Below are 25,428 nucleotides of genomic sequence, written 5' to 3'. Positions count from 1 at the left end.
ACGTCAGTCATTTGGCAGTGACCATTTCCCTATTATTATCACTAAGCCTTCATCTATTCTTCCATCTCCTTCCCCTGAACCGCTGCTGAAACACAAAATACAATCAGCAGACTGGCCCAATTATGCTTTTTATGTAGAGGAAAATATAAAAGAGTGGGACACGAGCGAAATTAGTCAAGACGAAAAATATTTAAAATTTAAAAATGTTTTATTAGAAGCTGCCGATAAGTTTATCCCAAAAAAGAGAGCTGTTAAACATAAAATTCCATCACCCCCGTGGTGGAACGCTGACTGCACAGCAGCCGTAAAAAAAAGAAATGCTGCGGAACAAGCTTTCAATGAGTCAGGAAATTTGGATGACTTTATTTCATTAAAAAAAATCTCGGCCCGTACAAAGCGTTTCCTAGCAAAGGCTAAGAAGAAGGGATGGAGGGGGTTTTGCGAGAGCTTATCTCCTAGAACCCCCTCAACACTTATATGGCGAAACGTAAAGAGGTTCAGGGGTTCATTTAATCCAGAGTCTAAGACTACCACGGATTCCCCCTGGCTATCAGAGTTCGCAGATAGACTTGCCCCTCCAACTGTCCCCGAAGCATCCTGCTTGTTACTTCCCCCGTTGCTATGCACCTCCAGCGACTTGGAGAAGCCTTTCTCATTCTCAGAGCTTAGTGTAGTGCTTAATGGACTAAGGAATACTACACCTGGAGAGGATGGCATACCATATTGTTTCTTGTCCAAGTTAAATACATCATCACAGGAATATCTACTTGGTATCCTAAACCATGCCTTTGACACGGGGGAGATCCCAGGAGACTGGAAGACCCAAGTAATTATTCCAATCCTAAAACCGTCTAAAAACCCAGACGAGGCTAGCTCATATCGGCCGATTGCTCTTTCTGCAACAATGGGAAAGATACTGGAGCACCTGGTTAAAAATAGACTGGAATGGTTTGCAGAAAATAAGGGCATTCTAGCTGACACTCAATTTGGTTTCCGAAAGGGCCGTAGTACAATGGACAGTTTAAACATTTTAGCAACTGATATCCGACTTACCTTTTCAAAAAACGAATATCTGCTAGGATGTTTTCTAGATATCTCTGCGGCTTACGACAATGTCCTTCTTCCGGTGCTCAGGGCAAAAATGCTACATCTGAGCATTCCCGCGAAGATTGTACATATTGTCACCAAGTTGTTTATGGGTAGGTCAATTAAAATTAGGAATGGTAATTCTTATCATCCACCTCGGACTTTGTGGCGGGGCCTCCCGCAAGGATCTGTACTCAGCCCTCTGCTTTACAGTATCTACACCTACGACTTGGAGCAATCTGTCTTATCCTTCTGTAATATCTTGCAGTATGCTGATGATCTGGTCTTATACACCTCAGCAAAGTCAATAGATAAAGCCGCTGCTAGTTTGAACACAGCTCTGGGTTACCTCAAAGATTGGCTTGATGAACATGGTCTTACTCTATCGCCAACGAAGAGTTGTGTAGTCACGTTCAGTCGCAGAAGAACCATGCCTGCTGCAGATGTCCGTTATGGCGGTGTTATGATTCCAAGTAAGGAGTCAGTAAAATTCCTAGGTGTCATTTTAGATCACAAAATGTCTGGCATTTCACATCACAAGTATATAATAGGTAAGTGTGAAAAAAATATCAATATTCTGCGAGCATTGTCAGGTGTATGGTGGGGCTCACATCCATATTGTCAGAAGCTACTGTACAATGCCATCATACGCAGTCATATAGACTATGGGTCATTTTTAATGGAACCTTGCAATAAGGATGGACTAGGTAAATTAGATCTCATACAAGCTAAATGTTTGAGGATCATACTCGGAGCTATGCATTCTTCTCCCAAGAACGCCATGCAGGTGGAAGGTGTTGAGCCTCCTTTGTCTCTCCGCAGACAATATCTTGCCGATAGATTTTTAATCAAAGCCAGTTCTTACTACAACCATTTGCTGCTTCCACGTTTGCGGTCACTTGCACTGGAACTCACTGAAAACCAATATTGGACACATAAAACTTCTCCTAAAATAATGATATCTTTTTCAAAATTAATTAATATTTACCCAAGTTTATATACATCCGGCACTAATCCTTTATTTGAGGCGGCATTTGAAACCCTAATATATACCCCTAAAGTTATATTAGACATAGGAATTTTCAAAAATGATCCTGCAGCAAACAACAAATTTAATAAATTTTTGGGTAAATGGCAAGATTATTTACCGGTTTATACTGACGCTTCAAAGGTAGATCCTGCAAGATGTGTGGGAGCAGCAGTGTGGATTCCTCGGTACAATATTGTCCTCTCATTTAGGTGTCCTCCTCAAGCGTCGATTTTCACAGGTGAAGCAGTTGCTATTCTTGAAGCTGCCAAATATGCAGAGACCCATAGTATTAAAAAAACTATTATCTTCTCTGATAGTAGAAGCTGCCTACAGGCTATTGTAGGCAACCAATTCAAACTGAAAGCCAAATTTCCTTTGATTTTAGAAATCAAAGCTGTACTGCGTAGGTGTGAATTAAGGGGCCTAAATATTGTTCTCGGATGGGTTCCAAGCCACTGTGGTATTAGCGGCAATGAGATGGCTGATACATGGGCAAAACGAGCTATTGACATTGGATTAATAAAAGAGGATATTTACAGTACAGACCTTCTGAGTGGTTCACTGTCGGATCTATTTAATACATGGCAGGAACAATGGGATACCTCGAGATTAGTGACAGGTAGACATTATGGCTGTATACAACCTCGTATATCTCGAAAACCGTGGTTCTATCGATTCCGTACGTCTCCGAAATGGGTAATATCCACCATCTGTCGTTTACGTTTGGGCAAAGTATGTACTCCGTTATTTCTGGCTATGATAGGTGTTCGTGCGAACTCATTGTGTGATTGTGGGCTTGATGAGGGCAACTTGGACCACATCTTCTTTGCATGCTCAAAGTGTAGCTACTCACTGTACGATGTATTGCCCGATAATGTTCCTCGACCTATATGCTTCAGCTCGCTACTTTGTTACATGGATTCGATTCTAACTTCTATCCTAATTAAATATTTACAAGCAAATAACATTAAACTATAAATAAAGTATTATCTTTTCAGACCTAATTATATATCTTTAATTTTATACATACTCTACATTATACATTTATATGGTTTTCTTCTCTCCCACTTCCTTCATGTTGGCACTATTAACGTTCTGTCATCCGCTTCCCGCTTATCTGCTAACAATTGTATACGTCATGTGTTCGTTTGTGATGTCCATAACAGTTATTTGTTTTTTAGGTTCTCCCTACCACGTCCTTCCACAAGCTCAAAATATTACCGAACATTCTCCTCTCGTGTGAAAGTCAACACCGACATTGGCGAATTCACCCTGTGCAAATTGGCAGGGAGTAAAAGCCAGAAGAAGAGAAAAAAAAAAAAAAAAAAAAACTGATAACGACCGCTACATTATTAAGGGCTCTAAAAACGTTGCGATTTCAACATAGTGATATGCAACATTTTAGAGTGAGAAAAATAATCACCAGTGGTTATCTTATTTTGTACGTATCATTTCATGACTTTTCAACCGAGTACAATATTTTAGAAAATTTTATAACTATTTGTATAATTTACGTCAAAAGGAATGCCTTGATTTTTACAATAAAATTTGCAAATAAAAATAAAAGCTCATTTCTAAATTCTTACGATAATATCTAAATAAAGACAGTCAGTGACTTAGTTACAAATTAAGGCCCGTCCAGACGGGATGATCAAATCGACCGATTTGATTAGGAAAGCAAATTTGGTGTCAATTTTATCTAAACGTGCAATTTTAGATTTACTGTGATTTTTGAGCGCCCCAAACGTGCATACTAGCGTCGAAAATTGGCATTCTTGCGTTCGCATCTCCATTTTATAGTTAGACCAAGCTAAAATGGCAGCAATTTTGATAGCCCAGAGTATACCAGTGTTATTTAAACGTTTAAAGTAACAGGTGCACAGCCTAGGTTATCAAAATCGCTACCAACTTAGCTTGGTCTAGCTAATCTAACAGTCATAATCTTACAATCGAATCAAGTGGGATCGGTGAGATAACATGGGTTTTCTGTACTGTACTCGGTTAAGTATTTATTTAATTTTTACTGCTTACATACATATAATATGTACATTTGACAGGTCTTATGGAAACAATTGCCTCGATATTATAATACTATATCGGGTGTGACAATAACATGCTTATAAGTATTATATTTTTATCAATAATGACAATAGAGGAGTCAGCGGTGGCATCATGGTTCCATTTTTATCACTTGTCACTATGCCCGTCACTTTCGCGCTTACATACTTGTTAGAACGTGACAGGCTCAGATCATAGAAAGTACGAGATGGCTGACGGAGGCGTGGCGCGTGTCGCCGCGACATGGCCACATCGTGGCCATACCGGCCCGCCGTAAGACAGTAGCAAATTAGCTGTCATTGAACAATGTGCGCGTCAATTTTATTGAAATGCCGAATTATAGCGTTATTTTGTGTCGAAATAGGAGTGTATCCAAAAACTATAAGGATCATGGAGTTACATACCACATGTGAATACATTTTTTTTCACGTATTAGTCAATAAAACCACACATTTTAACAAATAAATCCAGTGACATATGATTTTTCTGAGTCAGACCATGTCGTCATACAAAGGCGTGGCAATTTGTCTATGCATTCTACATTGACGCTTTGGCATGGCAAACTATTTGTAGTGTCCTAAGCAACGGCGCAATGTATTAAACCGCTAACGATATTCACAGGGGCATTACTGTTTCTTGGTACGACCGCCAACCGCTCCCTTCATTGACGCCGCAAAGTAGAGTGGTGCTCGTGCATATAATTGATCTTTGAGCGTTATCGATAAAAATGTTTGGATATAGTGTGTATGAAAGTAATTATTTTTCAAGTAAAATTTTACAATTATTTTATATGCACCTAATGTTTAATTTAATACTTATTAATTTGGATTAAAAATCGAACAGGTACGCCAAAAAATAAACTGATTTAATTAAGTACAATTTATTGATAACATTATAGTTTATACCTATAAGTATATTTTATTCAGGTTCTTAGCAACGATTCGAATAACTGCACTAGGTATAATCAAATATGTTCATGATTGCAATTTTTTTCAGTTTCCCGAAAAATCCCAGTATTAAAGAAAAATGGATAGTTGCTACATGTAGAGGCCCTAACTGGTTTCCGAGCGAGAAAAGGGTTATTTGTTCGGATCATTTTCAAGAAAAATGTTTCCAGTTACACTTCGCCTCATTTATATAACGATAGAATATAAATATGTTTTTAAAATAATAGTATATTGTATACTTAGTCGATCCAAAAGTTCTATTAGAAAGATTTTTACTGATAATTATGATTACTCTTTCCTTATTATTCGTACATATGATTTAAAAGCTTATTTATTTTAACTTATTTATTTTAATTTACTATAACTTGCTTTCGCAGTTCTTCATAACTCTATGTAACATGCTGGAATTGCTTTCAATTGGTGACGAAATATGCTATAATAAACTGAAACTATTTTTTTAATGAAATACTGATTTTTACTCCGTTTTGTGAAGTACAATCCAGGCGAGCGCTCGCTTCTAACGACAATCCCAAAGTAAACAATTTAAACAAACATTACATCAAATAATGACTAAAATTTAAACCAATTTGATTAGTTTAGCATAAACAAGCTTTCGCATCATGGTACATGTTTTATTTTTTTAAATTAAAAGCTTTGTATTACATTTTATTAGTAAAAACCTTTGTGAGAGAACTTATGGATCAACTAATATACCTTACACGTACCTTAAAATTCTTAGCTCACAAATAAGGTCAAAAATTTAAAGGAATATCAATTAAGTCTATGGCAATTATTACTTAAAACAAAAATGTCAAAACTCTAAGGTCATGTTCAGAATATGTAAAATATCGATAGCTCTATCGAATTGTCCTCACTCTAGTGCCGCCGCTCTAGGCTCCTACACCGCGCGGTTTGGCCAATCACAGCGCATGAGTTGGTTGTCTGGCCACGCCTTTAATGATGTGGTGGGGGACAGTTGGAGACAGCGAGACTCGTTGAAATTATGCTTCGTTATAAATCTCCTTACTTCTTATATCTATGGTGACAGGCATGGCGACAAATGATAAAGAGCCGACCATCTTAGCCCTACAGATCAAGATAAGTTGGCAGCGATTTTGATAGCCCAGACGGTGCAAATGTCAAGTAAACGTCATAATTTCATAGAAGTTTGAAGTTTAAAATAACCCGTGCACCATCTGGGCTATGAAAATCGCTGCCAACTTATCTTGGTTTGACTCTAATTCCTTATTAAGTATATACTAACTAGGCAAGCGACAATACACTGTAAAATATCATGAATGCCCAAATTTTGTTAATCTGTGCAATAAACTTACGGTTCCACAAACATTGCAACACACGGCATGCGATTTTTAGGTAATTATTGGCCAAGTAGGAGCAACGAATTCAATGGATAGATCAAAGCCGCAATGTATCGTAAATCGTATGCTATTATCGATGACGTTTGTAGAGGCTATTAGGCCAAACAGTAAAGTAAGTATAATTATAGGAAATAGTAAAGTAAGTGTGCATTAGGCGAACATTTATTTCTTTATTAATTTCTGCTAGGAATCTATCGTATAAAATATTTGTTTTGAAACGTACCTCCAAAATGTATGTAGTAGCGTTCAGAAATCATGGGATTTTTTTCATATGTCCGACTTAACATAATGTATCCAAACCATCCAAACAAAACACATTGAATATACCTAGCTAACGCAAGGAATAAGTTATAATGTTATATAAGTTCCATTACTATGGCTCATTATAAGTCACATTAAAATTATTTCTTATATCTATAAAACAAAAAGTATTAGTACATAATAATAATGCTTTTTGAGCGTACTCTTAGTAAGTTTTTTTTTTCAGTGACGTAGTTTCGGAAGTTTGTCAATGTTTTAAATATGTTATTTTAATTAATAACGTGCTTGTTATTTGCTAGCCCAAAATAACGATCGATCTACATATTTATACTTTCTATGCTCCTATATACTGGTATTTTGGAAAAGGTACGTTATAATTTTGTATGTACTGGTTCGTGTCTTAATTTTTTTTTATTGAAATCTGTTTTCTGTTTGTTATACTATGCCATTCGACAACTTTGGGAACGAATCAAATTATTTTTATTAGATATTTTGATTTGTGTTTTTCATTTCAAGTAGTCACATACTAAGTATTGATTGTATATTTAATTTCACCTGAGTTAACAGTGTTAACACTGTTCTTGTACAAACTATTTTAATTGCTGACATGTAAAATTCTTATATTTTACCAATAAACGAGTATGAGTAGAGTATAAATTATAGTGATATTAATGATGAAGCCCTCCAACCCGAACCGAACTTTAGCTGCTATCCGGGCTAAAGACGCGACGCCGGTTCGAATCCAGCCTTCACCACTTGAGGTCTTTGTCACTTTTTCTTTAATATTTGACATATACATATTTCAGTTTATTCCATACGATTAGCTTTAGCTTTGATTTTCAATAGAAATTATAGTTAAAAAAATTGCTGAAGCTTAACACGTAGGTACTAACTATATATACTTATTTGTATACTTATTATTGAGTTTATTAAAAGGTGAATTTTTAGTCGCATGATGGACTGATGATATCAAATGCTAATGGAATGAGATGACCAATGAAATCAATTGCATTTCTTAGCTTATTTTAACTCGATACCTACATATTGGATGCGCTATAATATATAAGTATTTACGTAAATGTGTATCAGGTTTCTAAGTGTTTCCGACAAATCCGATTGCTTGATTTTTTTTGCAAATTTTATCACTTCATCCCACCAAGGCGCTAAAATTTAAAGATAAACTTAAAAAACCCAACCAAGATAAAAATACCTAAAATTACCTTTGTAGGTTTAAAATAAAGATCCCTAAAAAGGGTTGCATTGAAAAACTAAATTAAAAACAAACCAAACATTTTTTTATTAAATAATAATAAATTAAAAAAAAAAAATCCTTTAGATTCTTACGTAATAAATATTAAACTTTGGGGGTCGGCCTTTTCTTATTTTTTCTTACAAAGGGGTGGGAGGGGGTCAAAAACTTATCATGCTTTGACAAGAGGGGATCTGTGCAAAGTATTGCGCGTCTTACCTTTATTTACATATTTGAAGCAATTTAGGGATAGGCACTTTGTTCACTTAAGTAGGTACGTAAGTCGCATTGAGTATCCTGTGAATCCAATTCATTATAGTTACGATACACAGTGTACTGCAGATACAGTGTATTGGATTCACAGGGTACATCGAGTTAATCGAGTACCTATAAACTTCGTATTCGTATAATGATAGGCTTTGTATCGACGAAGATACTAGGTAAATAAAATTTGCTAAGTGTAAGTATGCGCGACCGAATGGATCTTTTTTATACTATATTTGTGCACATCGATTGTATATTGGTACAAGTTTGTTAAAAAAATAATATAGGTATCGGTTCTGAAGTTGCCCGAATTACTTACCTGTTGCTAAATATCGCTCTACCTAATTCGGAAAGGTAGCACAAGCGGCAGCCTCGAATAAGTCTGCGGCGTATTGTTAATACTAACTTACTAACGCATTAACAATAGGTTAACACAGGTACTTAAGTTTATATTATATTCTGGAAATTAATATGATCCATCATGGTTCACTATGGTCTAGGAGTGACGGCGTCAGCCGCTAATGTTGAAGACGCTGGTTCGAATCCAAGCATCGGGCGCAGGAGGCTTTAGCCACTTCTTTTTAGTAAGTACCTACATATATGATAGGTAGTCATTTAATAAAAGAAGTTTGATGATAAAATTTGAGATGAGATTTGTAAATTACGATTTCATAGTGCTTGTTTAGCAACATCCTTGAATTCCTACTTAAAGCATATTCTCACTTTAATTTATTTCTCTTATATTATATGTAAGTATGTTTGCTATATTCAGCTTGTTTAAAAATAGTTTTGTCATGTTTACCGCAATTTCCAACAAACATATTTATTATCGAGGCATTCAGCGGCGGTTGGTTACAATTACAAGCCTTTTTTAAGCTCTATTCTGATAATTCTACCAACCCTTATAATTACGTACCAGTGGGCAGTAGGTAACCCTATATCTGCTACCAATGTACAAACTTCTCTCTAAATATTTGAAATACCCAACATACATCATATAGGTACTATTCATTCGTCTGAGTTCGTTTTCTTTTGTTGCCTATTTTACCACACACATGATAAATATAAGAATACGAGGATGTAAGCATGTATCCTGGAAACTTTTGCTGCTATAATTTATCTATTAGTACATTAGGTACTGTAGAGGCCGGGAAACGAAGTGTTGCAGGTTAAGTGGATATAGAAATGTAGACCTTTAAATATCATATATCTTTACTCATCGCACCGGATACTTGTAGTATTTCCGGACCTAATTTGAAGTAAGTCATGTCAACATTTCATTGCAAGTTTGAGATAGGTAAATGATTTTCAACACTTTTAACTCTCTCTCATACACCTTTTATACTTGGAAAACTAATTTACTTTTACGTCGTCCCTGTTATCTTTATTGTAGAGAGATTAGAGAGATACGTAGATAGTTAAATTAGACACGCGCTGAAGGAAGCGAAGGCTTTAGCAGCCGTGATTAAAATGCAGAATTACAAAATGGCATTGCATGCAAGCAAAGAGGATAGTAAGGTAGCCAAGAAGGTAGACAACCAAAGGGGGGTGCGGGGCATCGTTCTCAAAGACCGGTCTGCGGGTTGCGCAGGCGGCGGCGCGGTGTGGCGCGGGTGCGCGTGGGCAGGAGGCGCGGGGCAGGGGGCGCTCGAGCGTGCGTCAGTCGCGCAGCGAGCGCTAATCCACAAGTACGTCGGGTGGCGCTCCGCCGACCCGTTCGCGTGCTAGTGTTGTGTCACAACGGTGGGCCAAGTCGGTTTCGAGATACATTCGTTCCGGCACACACCATGGCTCTAAACTCTGATAGTGAACAGAAATCGAACCTGGTCCTGCGCGTGGACCAGGATTCGGACTCGGTTCTACAGTCATTGTTTGACACAGTGCTTAAACCAGACTCGAAACGACCGCTACAGGTGCCTCTGCGTATGCGACAGCTTCCAAAGTCGTTCTTTAACCCGCCGTCGACCGGTTCCAAGTCACCGTCTGTGTCTCACTCGCGAGAGAACTCGGCCGACTCGGCGTTCGGGTCGTCGTCGGCGACAGGAGCGACACCAGTATCGCACTCTAGGGCGCACTCGTCGCCAGCGAGCCTGCAACAGACTTATGCGGCCGGCCAACAGACTCAACAACCCCCTCTACACCACCAGCATTCAAAACAAAGATCATATGATGTCGGCTCACACATCCCGGATGAACTCGGTCCACTGCCATCTGGCTGGGAGCAGGCGCGCACTCCTGAAGGACAGATATACTATCTCAAGTAAGTTCTTTGTTATTTGAGTTTTTCTAAGATAGAAGGATTGACTTTGTTGTCAATAATAAGGGGCTACTGATATACCTAATTTCGCGCAAATAAAAACTATCCTTATGTTTAACGCACATTATAACTGTTAATGTCTAGTTATAATGTAATAACTAATGTACGGTTGGCTTCAATGGAAACTTGACACTTATCACCGTTGAATTTGCTTGTTTGCTTGCCTCTCTGACATAGTTTCCACGAATAATCAGCCATATGGTCATTAAACTTTAGATTATGGTTCGTTCACTCCGAAGCACCTGGTTTGTATTCTTGGAAAATAGTTTTTTTTTATGAATGCTCTTACTCTTAGGAACGGCCGCACCCGTTATCCATCCCGGATATCTATGTATATCCTAAATGATCTCATTACATACGGTTTATCTAGAGCTTGGTAAATGACATTTTCACCTTGGCGGTGTTGATTTGAAAGGTGTATGATAACTTTGTTTTCCCAGATTTATTTTAGGTACCTAGTACTTTTTTTATTTTCTGTGTGGCATATGGTTAATTCATCTTAAGAGGGTAGATAACAAAATTCGATTTTGAGTACACGTCGAATATTGCTGGTCTGCCAACATAATAATGCCTTAAGGCATTAAGTCCGCCATTTGTACCTTCATGTATTGTGCAATAAAGATTAAATAAATAAATACTGGTCACAAATTCAGAATTTTGGATTAATAGTTGCGACAACAAACTACTCTAGTCTCTAAGAGACTACGGCTAATCACTACAAGCCAATCATAACAATAATTAAAGAGGTTAATCCTATTCCATGCTGCTCGATGTAAGTGGTATATCTATACCGATTGAGCACAGTAAATAAACCCCCACTGTCCCCCCCACCTGTCCGCACCTTGCACCGGTTAATCCCAACGCACGACGAAGGCAAAACTCGAGCTTTAATAAAGGTAGCTGTTACAATCCTCTACGAACCACGGTTTACGATGATGGAGGTAAAAGTTAGGCACCTACAAAAGAATATTATTTTTTAGCAAAAATTAAATTTTTGATTCAAGTTTTTGTCACCTACTGTAGGTTTCTTTCAACAGCCATAGAGGCGATTCTAATCTAACAGACCCAATCTTAATGGTTGCGTTGCTTTAAGTATTACTTATTTCTTAAAGCCACATTCGGTCTTCATTGTCAGACAAGCTCGATGGTACCAAAACATTGCATTGTCACCTAAGTTACGTAGATGTGGTACTATCGAACAACTTGATTCCTGACCCACTGTGAAACTTTTACATTGACTACGTCATTGGAATTACATGATTTAAAAAGTTAAATTCTGTGAAAACGTTTTATGGTGGGTTACAATGCTACAAATTAGTTTTATCGATTGTACCTGGGTCAACATTCTTTTCGTTGTCTTGTTTCTGACCACTCTATCACGCTTGTATTGGTGTCTTTCAAATAAAAAAAAAGTGGAGTGCTATCCATCGCAAGTCTTTCAAGCTCATGTATTGGTGTCTTCTTTCAAATAAAAATAAAAAGTGGAGTGCTATCCATCGCAAGTCTTTCAAGCTCATGTATTGGTGTCTTCTTTCAAATAAAAAAAAAAGTGGAGTGCTATCCATCGCAAGTCTTTCTAGCTGTAGATTATATTGTAAATAGAGAAATTAAAAAAAAATCATATCATACAAAAAGCTTCCACCCTTCATATTTTTTGGGGACAAAAAACGAGACCACGAAAATAATTTTGACCCACCTACTAAATTTCAACCTATTAGGACGTTGTTAGACGTTGAAGAATGCCCTTCATGGGAACTCAGCCGAGCCGTACTAAGGCAAGAAGTGGGAGCTGACCTCTTACAGCCACGCGTTGTATGCGCGATGCTTGACAGTGACAGGACCTGGAGAGCTGTCACCTCTTTCTGCGAAGACATAATTTCGCAGAAGAAGGCTTGGGAACGGGCGCGAGAAAACGATCCGGAAGCCCAACCCCTCCGTCGACGTAGTAGGCCAGGAGGTCGGCGCAGGCGTTATGCGCATTTGCTGCCTTCGCCCTAGTAGACCCATGTGGGGATTGGGGAATCACCCACTATGGTAGTATTATTGAAAGGGGGACACTAATAATAAACGCGCCATAGAGCCTGCAGCCCCGTCACGGGCCGCCCGCCGGACCGTCGCAGTTGAATGCTCACAGTGTGATCCTGCGCCGCCCCGTTATAGGCGGAGGTGACACTCGTTGGGTTTTTAGACGGTAATAGGCATCCTCGTCCTTTAGCCCATCATACTCGTCTTGCTCCCCTCGAGACGGGATGCGTAAAGGCATTTTCCCAACGTAAAAGAAGGCGTTTCACAGATAGAAAAGAACTGATAATTATTTTTACCAAATGTAGATAAAACGTTTCTGGGGTAGTAGCACAAAATTTAGTAAAACTTGACAGCCGGCAGCCCCGTGTTCCTCTTTCTTTCTCCGATTTCCCTAACCATAGCGCCTTCTGCGATTGATTTGATTATCGAAAATCGAAATCGGTTGTGTGGACAGCATTAAAATGTGGACTTTCTTCTGTAATTTTAATTATAAATAATAAATAAATGCACTGATTCTTTTAAGCCAGTTCTGTCTTGCTTATATACACGTATACCAGGTATTTAATACTTGCGTTAAACGCTGCACGCTTCACCAATGTAATACTGTAAATTGTAGCCTTTTGAAATGGGGGCCTGGACCCTATTTTATTAAGTTGCTAGTTTACAGGTGTAAAACGGCACATGGCACGCGCTTGACTAATAGTGATAGGTAAAAAATAAACATGAAATATTATGTTTCGTATAAAGTTCCATAAAAGTACGCTTCCTTGCCGATAAGCTACCAATGCTTTTCAAATAATTAAGGTACCGACATACACTATGCGAATACTTACTAGTATGAAACTAGTCTCTGCTTTTGATATGATTGATAACATAACATCTAACTTCGAGTAAGGAAAAAAGGTTTATTCCCTCACCATGATATTGCTATCTTATCGTGATCGTAGGGTTGTGGAGTGCGTATAACAAATGAAGTGATAACACTAAATGATGATTCACTGTTCACTCTAACTTTTAAAAAAAACCTAGACAATTTAGGCGCACCAAACACGACCTGAATTGTTAGAAATTCAGAGCCTATAACCGCGAAAATTGATTGCGGGCGGCATCTTTCTCTGTCACTCTAATTACGCCTTCATTGGAGTAAAAGAGAAAGATCGAGAGGTTTTCACGGTAGGCTCTCTGAACTGTATGGTCCTGGAATAAAAGTTATAGGAGTCGAGGTGGTCGCAATGGTCGAAATCGGCCGGAAGGATCATTAGGAATTTAACAACTCTGTAATCCCTTAATCCCTCTAGAAACATCAAGAAACTGAATGGTGCTTAATGTCATTGATAGAAGATAGCGTGATGATAGCCCTGCTGGAGTAGGCGTGTAATTAGTAATGGTTACATATTTACATACGCACATAAATATTAAACGTTGATTCTAGTAAGGCGTTTGAATGTAATGAGCCAATGAGAACATACAACACAATGTATAAAACGATGAGACAGGTGGAGAAACTACTACACGTGCCTGCTCATTTCATAAATATGTTACTTGCTATCCGCAATCCTTTTCATAGGGGGTTGGAGATTTCATTTTTCGGTTTTTCAATTATTTCTCAGATTTTCGATTATAACTAGGCCTAGGGCATGCAATATCGAATGGTTTCCATTTCCGGGTTCCAATTCCGGAATTCCGTAACTGGTTCCGGAATTAGGATTCATTCTATTTTTATTTGACTTTTTTAGTGAAAAAACAACAAAAGATCTTAAATTCTGATACTTAATGTTTATATATCCAAATATTTCTAAATTTCTATACAAAAATTTCGCTTATGTAGAATTATGGGAAAGTAAATGTATCCCTTTGCTTTAGGAAGTATGATATAATAATTAGTTCATTTAATGACTAGGCAGCCAGGCACGTTAATGCATGCGGCTAGTCTTCCGACTTTTGCCAGAAATGACTAATAACACCAGCATAGTGTAGTTTCTGAACAATTTTTAATAATAAACAAAAAATCAAATAAAAGTACTCAAACCCAATTCCGGAATTTTCGATATTCAGTGGTATCAATTCCGGAATCTCGGATTGCAAGCCCTAATTATAACTAAGCTGGATCGGCCCTTGTTTGTTATGACATCCGCTTAGTATCATGTTTGTCACTTTCCTTCGATGTCATTATAAGCGGATTCTTCTGTAATTTATGATTTGGTGATACAAAAATAAAGTAAGCGTTATGAAATGGTGGGTACTAAAGTACTAAACCAATCACATGAAACAGTGTTGTTGCACACTGGGCGCCCGTGATTAATACCTCGCATCGGTTCGTTAGCGTACACCCGGGTTGCCAACGCGGAAGACCCGCAAGTAAATTGCGCCGACGCACTTCATAAGCTCCCTGAAAATATTGATATTTTGAATATCAAAGGTATTTAATTTAGACCGGCGGCAGTCGTGCTCTTGGCGCTGCGACTGCGAGGAGCTCGCGATGGGCCATTGCAAGCGGGGCGTTTCTTCCGCGTCAGTAAATAAATAGACGTGGTGCGCATCGTTTCTTAATTGCGGGCCGAGGCGATGCTTTATAAGCTCCATAACGTCCGTCGGCGTGCGTCTCGCCTGAGAAATATTTGCTTTAATTATTATTGGAATGGAGTGGTAATTCTCAGTGGTTTTGTTCGGCTAGACTTGGCGATGTTCCGAAGCGGGTAGCGATGCAAATTGCCTTGGCGGACGCCCAATGCGGCGCTACGTCCGGTAACTTCAGCAGAACGGGTAGCACCCAGGTATCGGACGAATCTTGGCCTGAACTGCATCTCACTTTTGTTCGTACCAATTTTCACTTTTATCAACGTTTTATGCAATCCACACCGAGCCTTCTCTCTGATTGCGATTAGGACAAACTGCTGAACTGAACTTCTTCATGGTTGTTATCCTCTACAAGTCTCAATTTTCTACCGACTCGTAACTCGTTTGTCGATTTATTTTGGATTTTTTTCAAAGGGAACTGGCATAAAGGACTTAAGCATCAATAGCGTTTATGGCAATTAAGACCATTGTGAGTTCACTGTGATAATGACTCGACGAACTAATTATTTTTCACTTTTGCATTTTCATCGCGATGTACAGTACCCCTAGTGTAATTTTAGTCGATAGTGAAACGTGACGTACGCGTTTGCGTTAAGTCTCATTTTGTATGGGTTTTTGAACAGCGCGCCAAGCGGGACGTTTTGGAAAGTCAAAAATCTCATACAAAATGACACTTAACGCAAACGCGTACGTCACGTTTCGCTGTCGAAAATATTTACACTAGGGGTACAGCTCACATAGCTACCAGTATATTATGTTAAAAATTCCGATTATTCTCGAGGCAGTTGTCTTTATTGACCGAGCGAAAGCGAAGGTCTCCGTTTCAGCTTGGGCGAAAATTATATCTTATGTCCGGATGTTCTCCTCTACAGGTCGCATTTCTTAACCGATTCTCGTGAAATTGAGCAGGTCAAAAATTTCAGAGCGGGAAAATGTATGTATGAATGTAATATTTTTATTACTTATTATTATTTATTAAATGTATAAATGTAAAGTAGTTTGCTTCTAAGAAGAACATTATTTGTCATTCCGTTATTTTGTTTTGTATTCAACGCTAGCTCACGGTTTAGTACGAACGGGACGCCAAACAAAATGTCTGCTTGACAGTTAACTTCTCATTTGAACCTCACAATACCTTACATACCAATAAGGAGGCATTACCGACATACTTATTCTTCTTCATTTTATTTTCACTACTGGATATTTATCAAATGTCCTTTATTGAAGAAATATTGATAACCAGGTACCATCCGAAAATATTCTACATGTTTTTCGTATGTTCAAAAATTTCAATGAAATGAACACTGACTGCTGATTGAACTTCATGCAATATATCCTTTTATGGCGATGTCGTTTGAATTCTTAAACAGATGAACTTCTTGCATGGAATATAAAATAATGTTAAACAGCCCAGAAAACATACTGTCAAGTTTAAGTTGTACCTGCTTTTTTAAACTGCTTATTTGTCGTCTTCTACATGAGGTATATTGAAGTTTACATGAAACAGGAGAGACTTTGAGCAACTTCGTTAATTGATAAAGATAAAAATATGAACGTCAAATAAAGCTACCCCGGCTCTAACCCTACACTTCTGACCCGAGAAGATTTAAATCCCTCCTAAATTGTAGGAGTAATTAAAAAATACAATTTAAATTAATATGGAATATAAAAAAAAACATGAAATAACGTACAGTAGGTACTTTCTTATAAAAATTTGATGCACTAGATTGCTAATGCAGGACGTTATCATTGCAAAACATCCCTATCCATGATTTAATCGCTTATTTTATATTTTTTATAGTACGCTCGCGAAATGAGTTTCTGCTTAACAACAGTTTTGAATTTAGAATCTGTAAGCTCGGTCACTTTTTTTTGTCTTCTTGTTATATAATTTTATACAATTTCCCAAGAAGGACTTTCTTGTTTTAGTCAGTTTGTAAGTTGTTACTTTAAACTTTCCTGTATTTCTTGTAGCCTTTGGTTTATCAACATTCGTTGGAAATTGTGTAAGTTTTTCCTTACACCAAATATATATAGCGACGGAAAAGTTAGAATATGTGTTCCCTTAAATAATTATCTTAGTGACTCACGCGACCCCAGGTTGTAAATTGATCTAATTGCCCTTTTTTGCAAAATGAATATTGAATCAATATCAGCAGCTGATCCCCTCAAAATAAGAACATAAATAATTCTCTGCATTGGTAAGCTGCGTTATTCTCCTTACTGAAAACGCAGCGCAACCTGTTAGTGAATGAAGTTACAAGGAAGCCCCATTATAATTTGGATTCTAAAGTTATTCCTAGAAAACAGTAGTCTTAACAAATTCTAAAGTTTGAGAGACTACATTTTCAGTTTCAGTTGTAATAGGTATATTGTTAGTGTCATTTTCTCCTGGATCAGCAAGTTATGTCCGTTGTCTCACGAAATCCTGACTCTCTGAGAAGTTATTCTGTTAAAGAATCTGAAATTAAAACGATTAGTGGAACTTATGTTAATTAAAACTGCTGCGCATTAACGGTAAAGTATCTGGCCGGACAGTTGCGCATGTGGCAGGTAGGCCCGGTACATGTTTGTATGGAGAAAGGAATAGCCTCTCGCTCGGACGTCTTTGGCAAGGCCGTTCGCGGCCTGTACTCGTTAGAGCCAACCGAGCGGCTTGTCTAGCAGTCCGGTTCGATTCGAACCACTTCATATGTATATAGCAATTGTAGATTATATTCAACTGGCGCTATAGCTGGCTCACGTTGATCATACAGCTGTGTATAAATATAGCAAATTACAAACGTTAACGGTAGCTGCTCATTAGAACCAGTTAGATCATAATGAATAACATATACACCGGGTAATAATGGATAGAGTTGTCAGGATTAATAGAAAGTAAAGAGAGTAAGCGCAACCGTCGTTAGTTTAGTAAAGACGAGTCTAATTAGCTAAAACCTCACGCCAGCTTCTGAGTAAAGCGAGGAGTCACATGCACAACAAGTGGACTTATCGTCGAGTGAAGTGCGTTCACAGCGATAACATTAAAATACAGTCCACTATCGCTGTACGCCTTCTGAGAAGTCAGCCGTGAGCGACGTCGCGACAGGTAGCTGAGGCTAACGGCACTCGGCGAATACTATTTTCGTTTTAGAACAAAATAATATGCTTACTTTCTCTTACTTAGCGGAAAGGATTGTTTCAACTAAGAAGCAGCTGTTATTTGGTTGTAATATTATTTTGTGTCTTTGGTGTTTCAAACATTTTTTTTAAGTATTATATATGTTACTATTTTCTATAGCTTCTTGTCTAGTTTCTAGAAGGATCTGAGGTTTCTTGACATGTATTATGTGCTAAGTAAATAAAGTATGTATTCCACGTTAAAACCAAAACACACATTTGTATACTGATATATAGTTTATTATAAAAGAGATATCGAGGAAACCAATTAATGTCAAATTTGTAAATGATGGGTCAGGACAGATGGGTTTAACAAGTGTCACTTTCGATCCATTACCAATACGATTCATTTTTACAGTAGGCGCACTTGCTCCATTTATGTAACTTTAACTACCTACATATATTACACCTTAGTATAGATCGTGCCAATTACAACGACGCGTGCCTTGAATCGTATTGTTATGTTTTTAAAGTTTAGATTTGACAAATCTGCGCGTCATCGTAGATGACACGAACTATAAACACCGGATTGTGTTCGGGGACTCCCGGGGGTGGAACCGGAGACTGACATGCGCAATCGCAAAAGGCAGGCATTATTTTGATACTACTCCATTACAAGTATTGCGTCAAGCTGAGCATTACATTAATTAATTTGCGCATTAATCGTACCGATTGTGCAACAAATAGTCCGTTCTTTCATTGTTAATGATACATTGTAAGTTTTATTATATATTTCGTATATCTATATTTTAGTGTGCTTTTTGCTAATACTAATAAAGACGGTTTAACTTATATGACATATCATTTTAAGTAAAATAATTAAAATATTTACGGGTTATACCATTAGAACGATCTCTCTGTATCCGAAACTACGGATTGCGTTTTGACAGCTGTCAAAATACATATATACGTAGGTAATATATAGGTAAATATAGGTTCTAAGAAAAATGATCAATATGAGCATAACCAGCGCCTTATTTACCACTCCGTGAAGTTTTTTCGTAGTAATTATATCCATGCGTTATCGGTAATCAAACTAATTAATAAATTAAAAGCGCCTACTCCCATCATCTTAAAGGCCGGCAATGTACAGTGTTAACTCCCTATAACGTCGACATTTTTTGTTGGCTTTACTTTAGTATTAATTTCTCTCTATATAACGAAAATATAATCTATACTATAGAGATTCTATAGCGTCAAAAAACGCCCGGTCCCTTGAGTGTCGCTATATTGAGTTTAAACTGCACTTGCAAACCTCTGGTGTTGCGGGTGTTCATGGGCGACAGTAATCGCTTACCATTAGGCTATTCGTCTGCTCGTTTGCCTCCTATATCATAAGAAAAAAACACATAATGATTATATATCCTATACATTACACGACTTTTGCAAGGAATATATTACGCAGTAAATTAATTTTACATTACTATTCTAAAATTGAGAAGGAACTGTAAAGGTATAATACTAGTAGGTACTTTTCTCTTTAATAATAAAGTTAAAATCTCCCTGCGACATCTACATCCTTGTGTTGTTACACTAACACTACATTTAAAATAAACCTTATTAGTCCAAAGAGAGAGTTGAAATTTCAACAGTATAGCCACAATAACAAAGTACCTCAGTTTCCACGCTCTGATTACTGGATGTTGGCTCCTAGACGGCGTCTTTATCGCCGATCAGAAACTTAGCACGACGGGGATGGCCCGAGAAATCGATCCAATGTTGGGACAGTTGATCAATTTGGGAAATTGATCTGATGTTGGGCAGCTAACCATTTTACTACGAAAATCGATTGGTTATATGAATAGGTATTTGAACATGGTGTGGAAGTCGGTCTCGACGTTAAGAAAATGATTGATGACAAACTAAAAAAAAAATAACTTTGAATCAATCGTGTAAAAATAAAAATGTCAGCAGAAGGATTGAAAGCGAAGTTTCGAGAATTCTTGTATTATTTTGTTTCTTGTGACTGAACCACTTAAAACAACTTGAAATAGTTACAATATTTGAAACAGAATTTACAGAATGCATAATCTACTGCATTAAGTATAACATTCACAAACTGTAGACTTATGTATAGCCGCGGCTTTTTCAAGGGCAGATCTTTGTTCACTGTGTGTGCACTATACTCTCTTGTAGACACAGATGGGTCTCGGGCCTGTGTCATCGGTATTAATGTGCTTTAATATTATATGCCGTGGTCAGCGCAGTGCTGCGATAAAGAGAGAGACGGAGCATTCATCCAGACCACACCGGTTGAACCACCTCTACGTGTACTGTTATAGTAGTACAAAGGACCGTCTTCAGAAACAACTTTCATAGTTATTGTTTACTTGAGAATCTCCGACAATCACATTATCGGGGAACAATATGGTTTTATGTTTAAGTTCAGTTAGTTTACATTTCTTGCTATGACCTTATAAAATACCTTTAACACGATCTACCTATAGGTCACACTATCCTACCTATAGGTCAATCAGGTTACAACCTCTGTAGCGTGTCAATTGTTTACAGTACCTTATCCAAAGGTTGGACCAGTTTGATGACATTGATTAAAAAAAAACTGTACAGTCACAGTCAGACACAGTAGATATATTCCATTTTTGATTAACACACATACGCAAATGAATTACAATATTTGAAAAACACGATATCTACTACATGGTTTTAAATCCACTTGTTTATATTCCTTAGATTCTATATAAATCGGCACGTCACTTAACGAAATTGTTGTTTATGTTTCATTTTATAAGGTGTATTTACAGCTACATACAGATTAAAATCCGACTTGTCAACAGAGGCACAGGAATGGCGTACCGAGAGTGTCGCTGTATGCTTAATTGTAGGATCAAAAGGGGTTAAGTGTAGACATACATTTACAGGCGCCTTAGGGCCTGCTGGCCGCGTCATTCCCTAGAATGTATTGGCGCAAATACGCACAAGTACTTCGTGTTGGTATGGTGTTCTTATTTTAAGTAACAAACCCTTCCCTTAATTTTAGTAGGTACTTTATTTACTTTTTCTACATCTACTGTTTTCTACTTATCTGTCATATAAACATTCATGAACACTAATATAAGAACGTACATAGAGTCTGTGCGGAAAGAGAATAAGGGACCCAATACATTCCACGACTCTTCTCTTTCCGAACAGACTAATAGGTTTGTAGAAATGTCTGTATTGTCTATTACTCATAACAGCATTGCTATAGAATCGTTAAACGATACTGCGATTAATGGCTACCAAGCTAACAAAATTAATACAGTTTTCAAACTACATAAGGGCATTGCTGCCAACTTTACAAAAACCTTTTTTAACGTCATCAGGTCACCACTATGGAGGGTAGAGTGAGAGAAAAGTGCCCATCAAAAAACCTTAAATAGGTGGTTCCACAATACATCGCGAACAAATTTTTGACTATGATTAAAAATTTCAAATCACTGACAACTCACTTCACTCCGTCAATAACGTCTAAGAAGTTCATGCCATGTGCTTGTGCTACCCTAGTGCTAACGGAGAGATTTCGAACTATTATTTGCAGCTGCTGGACTGGACACGCAACAGCTCTCCCATAAGAGATTGTTCTCCTTACCTCCATAGTCATCACTGACTAGTGAACATTAATTAAAAAAACAAAGTCCACCATAGACAATGTTTTTCATTTTGACGTATCCCGCGCTTATAAAGTTTTTTTAATTAATTTTACATTTTATTTATAAATCAGTCGTCGCCGACTACTGTAGTCGTAGAAAAAGTATTGTATGCAACATTGTATAAATGCGTCAAAAATGCTCGTGGCGTATTTCTTTATAATGTTCGCCTACGCCTGCGGCTCCGGCTCACATTGTTACCCACGCCACTCGTCTTATTTGCCCCTTCTTATACAACGGTTGCATAAAGCACTATTAACTGTATGGATAAGTTTTCTTAAGACAAGCCTTTAAGGGTACTTTATTATTGCATTTTCATCAAATAGGCAAACTAGTTATTTATAAATGGGTAAAAATGTACCTACTTATAAGATTTGATAACATAATTTCAATTATAAGGCCTACGTTTTTCGTTTGCGATCTTGTCTAGATTCAGTGGCAACTATTCTATATCCTAGGTACACTTAGCTTATACTGTGTTCTGTATTTATACCTACGCCATGACACAAGCCCTATTACTCATACCATACGATATCGCAGCGCGGTACGATGTTTGTTAGGTGGTCACTAACGCAGGTACGCCTTTCTTTATAGAATATTGATAAATTTACAGTGTTTACACGTATACGTATGCGGTGTTGTTATCAGTTTATCCACTTACTGCGTAGTGCGTAGTACCAGCTAGAGACTATATTAAATTTGCATACATTTCACTAAAAAAGCTTTCTATATGCAATAGCGATATATGTAGATAACAATGGGATCAATGAGAATTAGAATTTTAACGAAGTTTCCAGATTCTGGCCTTATTTAACCGTCCTCAGTCCAAAATATACAATTGGTTTTCATCTTAAAACATAGACTTCCAGACACTGATCACAATGACTACACTGACTACTGAGAGGATTTAAAGGTTAGTTGATTAGGGTTTAATGGGTAATTTTGATGATATAAAGCGCTAAATAGAATAAAGAAGCGATTATACTTACTGACCAGTCGTTATCGTTTTTGGCAATTAACGACCAAAATATCTTCCGTCGTTTCTCAAATGCTCTCATTTCTTCGGAACAGTGACTTCACAGATGATGCATAAATTAATAGTAAGAAATATATTTTCATATTAAAAGGCTTGATATGAGCATTGAAATCCACAAATAATGAACGGGAATCTCCCCAAAAACTATGAACGCACATAATTATAGTCAGGCCTTTTAAAATACGCTAGTTTTTGAAATAGGAAATAGTTTTTGAAAACTTCCTTGTTGAAATTCACGACATGGAAGTTAGATGTACTTACCTTCGTTTTCAATATTATCAAATCGATATACTTCAGTAAAATCGAATCTTTATCAAACATTATTTCAATTTTGATATGTATTGGGAGAATAAGGGCATGCTCCCGGGAAATCCCGTTCTGAAATTCCTGGGAATTTTATAGCTTTAAAAGAACCGTTACTGAAGACCCGGTTCTTCCGGTCCCTTTAAATTACCAATGTGCGTATTTGTTCCCATTGTAACAGTAGTAATATTTTAGTTGGGGCTATTGAATAATAATTAATATTTTAATGAAACTGGGGACCCACATAGGTGACTTTAAACTAGTAAAGTAGGTATTCCACTCGATATAACGAATGATTGTACTTAATTAAAAAAAAATCCAATTTGTCATTTTAACTTTGTTTTCCTCTGGAACACGAATGATCGATTCTGTTACAGTCACCGGTTTATAATGGTTGCAGGAAAGGCTATTAAATTGAATATTTAATTACCATTTATTTCGACCATCTGGGATCATACAACAAACAACATAATACATTACAACAAAATAAATATATAAATTAGTTAATAAATGGATTGATTTTATGATTTTAGCAGTCTTTATATGTTTATGTCGTATGCCCCAATCCCAACGGAGCATTGAAACTACTAAACTAATTCGATTTTGATAAATTAGGCGTCAATCTATTCATTTTGGCCTACGCGACTTAAGTTATTTTTCTCGCAAAAACCGATCTTGCATCTGTCATGCACAACACCGACATATTATTCATTATTAACTGTTGAATGAATACCAAATATACTTACCGCCAATGAGGGTGAGCACACTATAAGTTAGAAAGGTTGCGAGAGTTAGACTACCCATCAAACGCCCAAGACTGCCATATTTATTTGGGAAGGTAGCTTCTGTTGTGTCTAACTGGAGGAGTCTCTTAAAGTTTTTAGTGATCAGAGGGGCGCAGCAACAAATTTGAGTGAGAATAGGTAATGTCGCATAATATAGAGGCACGTATATGCGTTAATTTCGTAAAATATTAGGTTAGGTTAGGTTAGGTTAGGTTATTTATAAGGTGTGATTTCTTGATTAAATAAGTCATTTATAAATACTTATGTAATTATAATTATGTACAATAGAAATATGTAATTCATAAAGATTGTAGGTACAGTCACGTCTGAAGATATTGATACGGAGAAGGTGCCAAAAATATGTATCCACGCCATCGATATTTTCAGACGTGACCGTACTTGCATAAACAATTTCTTAAAATTATTCAAAAGATGCTCTAAGAACAGAGAAGAACTGGGAATCGCAGTACCGGCCATGCCTAGAACCGGGAATTAAATTCTTGATATCGGGGCCAGTACTGCATGCCCTAGGGAGAATGAAGAGTTGAAGATCAGATCAAGATTTGTTTTGTATGGAAGAAACATCAGTTCGGTCGATCTCTGTCTTCAGTCTTGTTGTGCGCTCGCAGTGGAGGGTCAGAGCGCCGCGCGCCGGCGCCTCGTGTTTACGTCTAATTTTGGCGTGAGCGCCGCGACGCCGCCGCCGCCCCCGCGCCGCACGCTGCCCATTGAACACGGTTATTTCGGCATGGTGGCGACCCGACGACGCCACGATTACGCGAGTTTAGGTTAGGGATCCTTTCATAATATAACAATTAGTTCTACGAAGATCTCATAGTACGGTCAGCTGCAGAGAAAAAGTACCCCCCTGCATACAAAATTTTCTCTGCAGCTGACTGTACAATATGGCTAAGAGGCACTGAAATTAAAAACAGAGCTACCTACTGAAAGATTCAGTGATGTTGTCCTGTACGATACGACTAAGTACCTAGTCAGTGTACTTTGTTATTCACACACTACTCTACGAACGAACTATATATATATCACTCTAACCCGTATAATTAAAAGATGAAAGTATTATGTATTTTCTAAACGATATTTCGGTCTGTCCTTTTGATATATTTACTCCGGTGTACTTCATATCCTCCTTCATCACTTCCTCCTGTCAGACGCTAGATAAGGATAAGTAGCAGTTAATTTTCTGTTTAAAAATATGTTAATTAGTTCCATATTTTCATACAAGTGCCCCTCCCAATAAAAAGGTTAATTGTATAATCCTAAACTCTTAAATCTCGATAAAATAAG

General features: G+C 37.5%; 1 protein-coding gene across 3 annotated transcripts in view; it reads left to right on the top strand.

The window, feature by feature from the left end:
* Positions 1-9,924: 9,924 nt before the first annotated feature.
* The window catches only part of LOC133519091 (transcriptional coactivator yorkie), a 63,979-nt gene continuing 48,475 nt past the window's right edge, over positions 9,925-25,428 (top strand). For 2 of the 3 annotated variants that reach the window (XM_061853004.1, XM_061853003.1), the window contains exon 1: positions 9,925-10,534. In XM_061853004.1, the coding sequence (XP_061708988.1) occupies positions 10,062-10,534 (473 nt within the window). In that variant the 5' untranslated portion in view covers positions 9,925-10,061. The remainder of the gene's footprint in view (positions 10,535-25,428) is intronic. The other variant, XM_061853002.1, reaches the window with a different exon arrangement.

The sequence above is a fragment of the Cydia pomonella genome, chromosome 6, assembly GCF_033807575.1.
Source record: "Cydia pomonella isolate Wapato2018A chromosome 6, ilCydPomo1, whole genome shotgun sequence".
Taxonomy (NCBI): domain Eukaryota; kingdom Metazoa; phylum Arthropoda; class Insecta; order Lepidoptera; family Tortricidae; genus Cydia; species Cydia pomonella.
The sequence above is the reverse complement of the archived record's forward strand: the minus strand, read 5'-3'. Positions and strand labels throughout refer to the sequence as shown.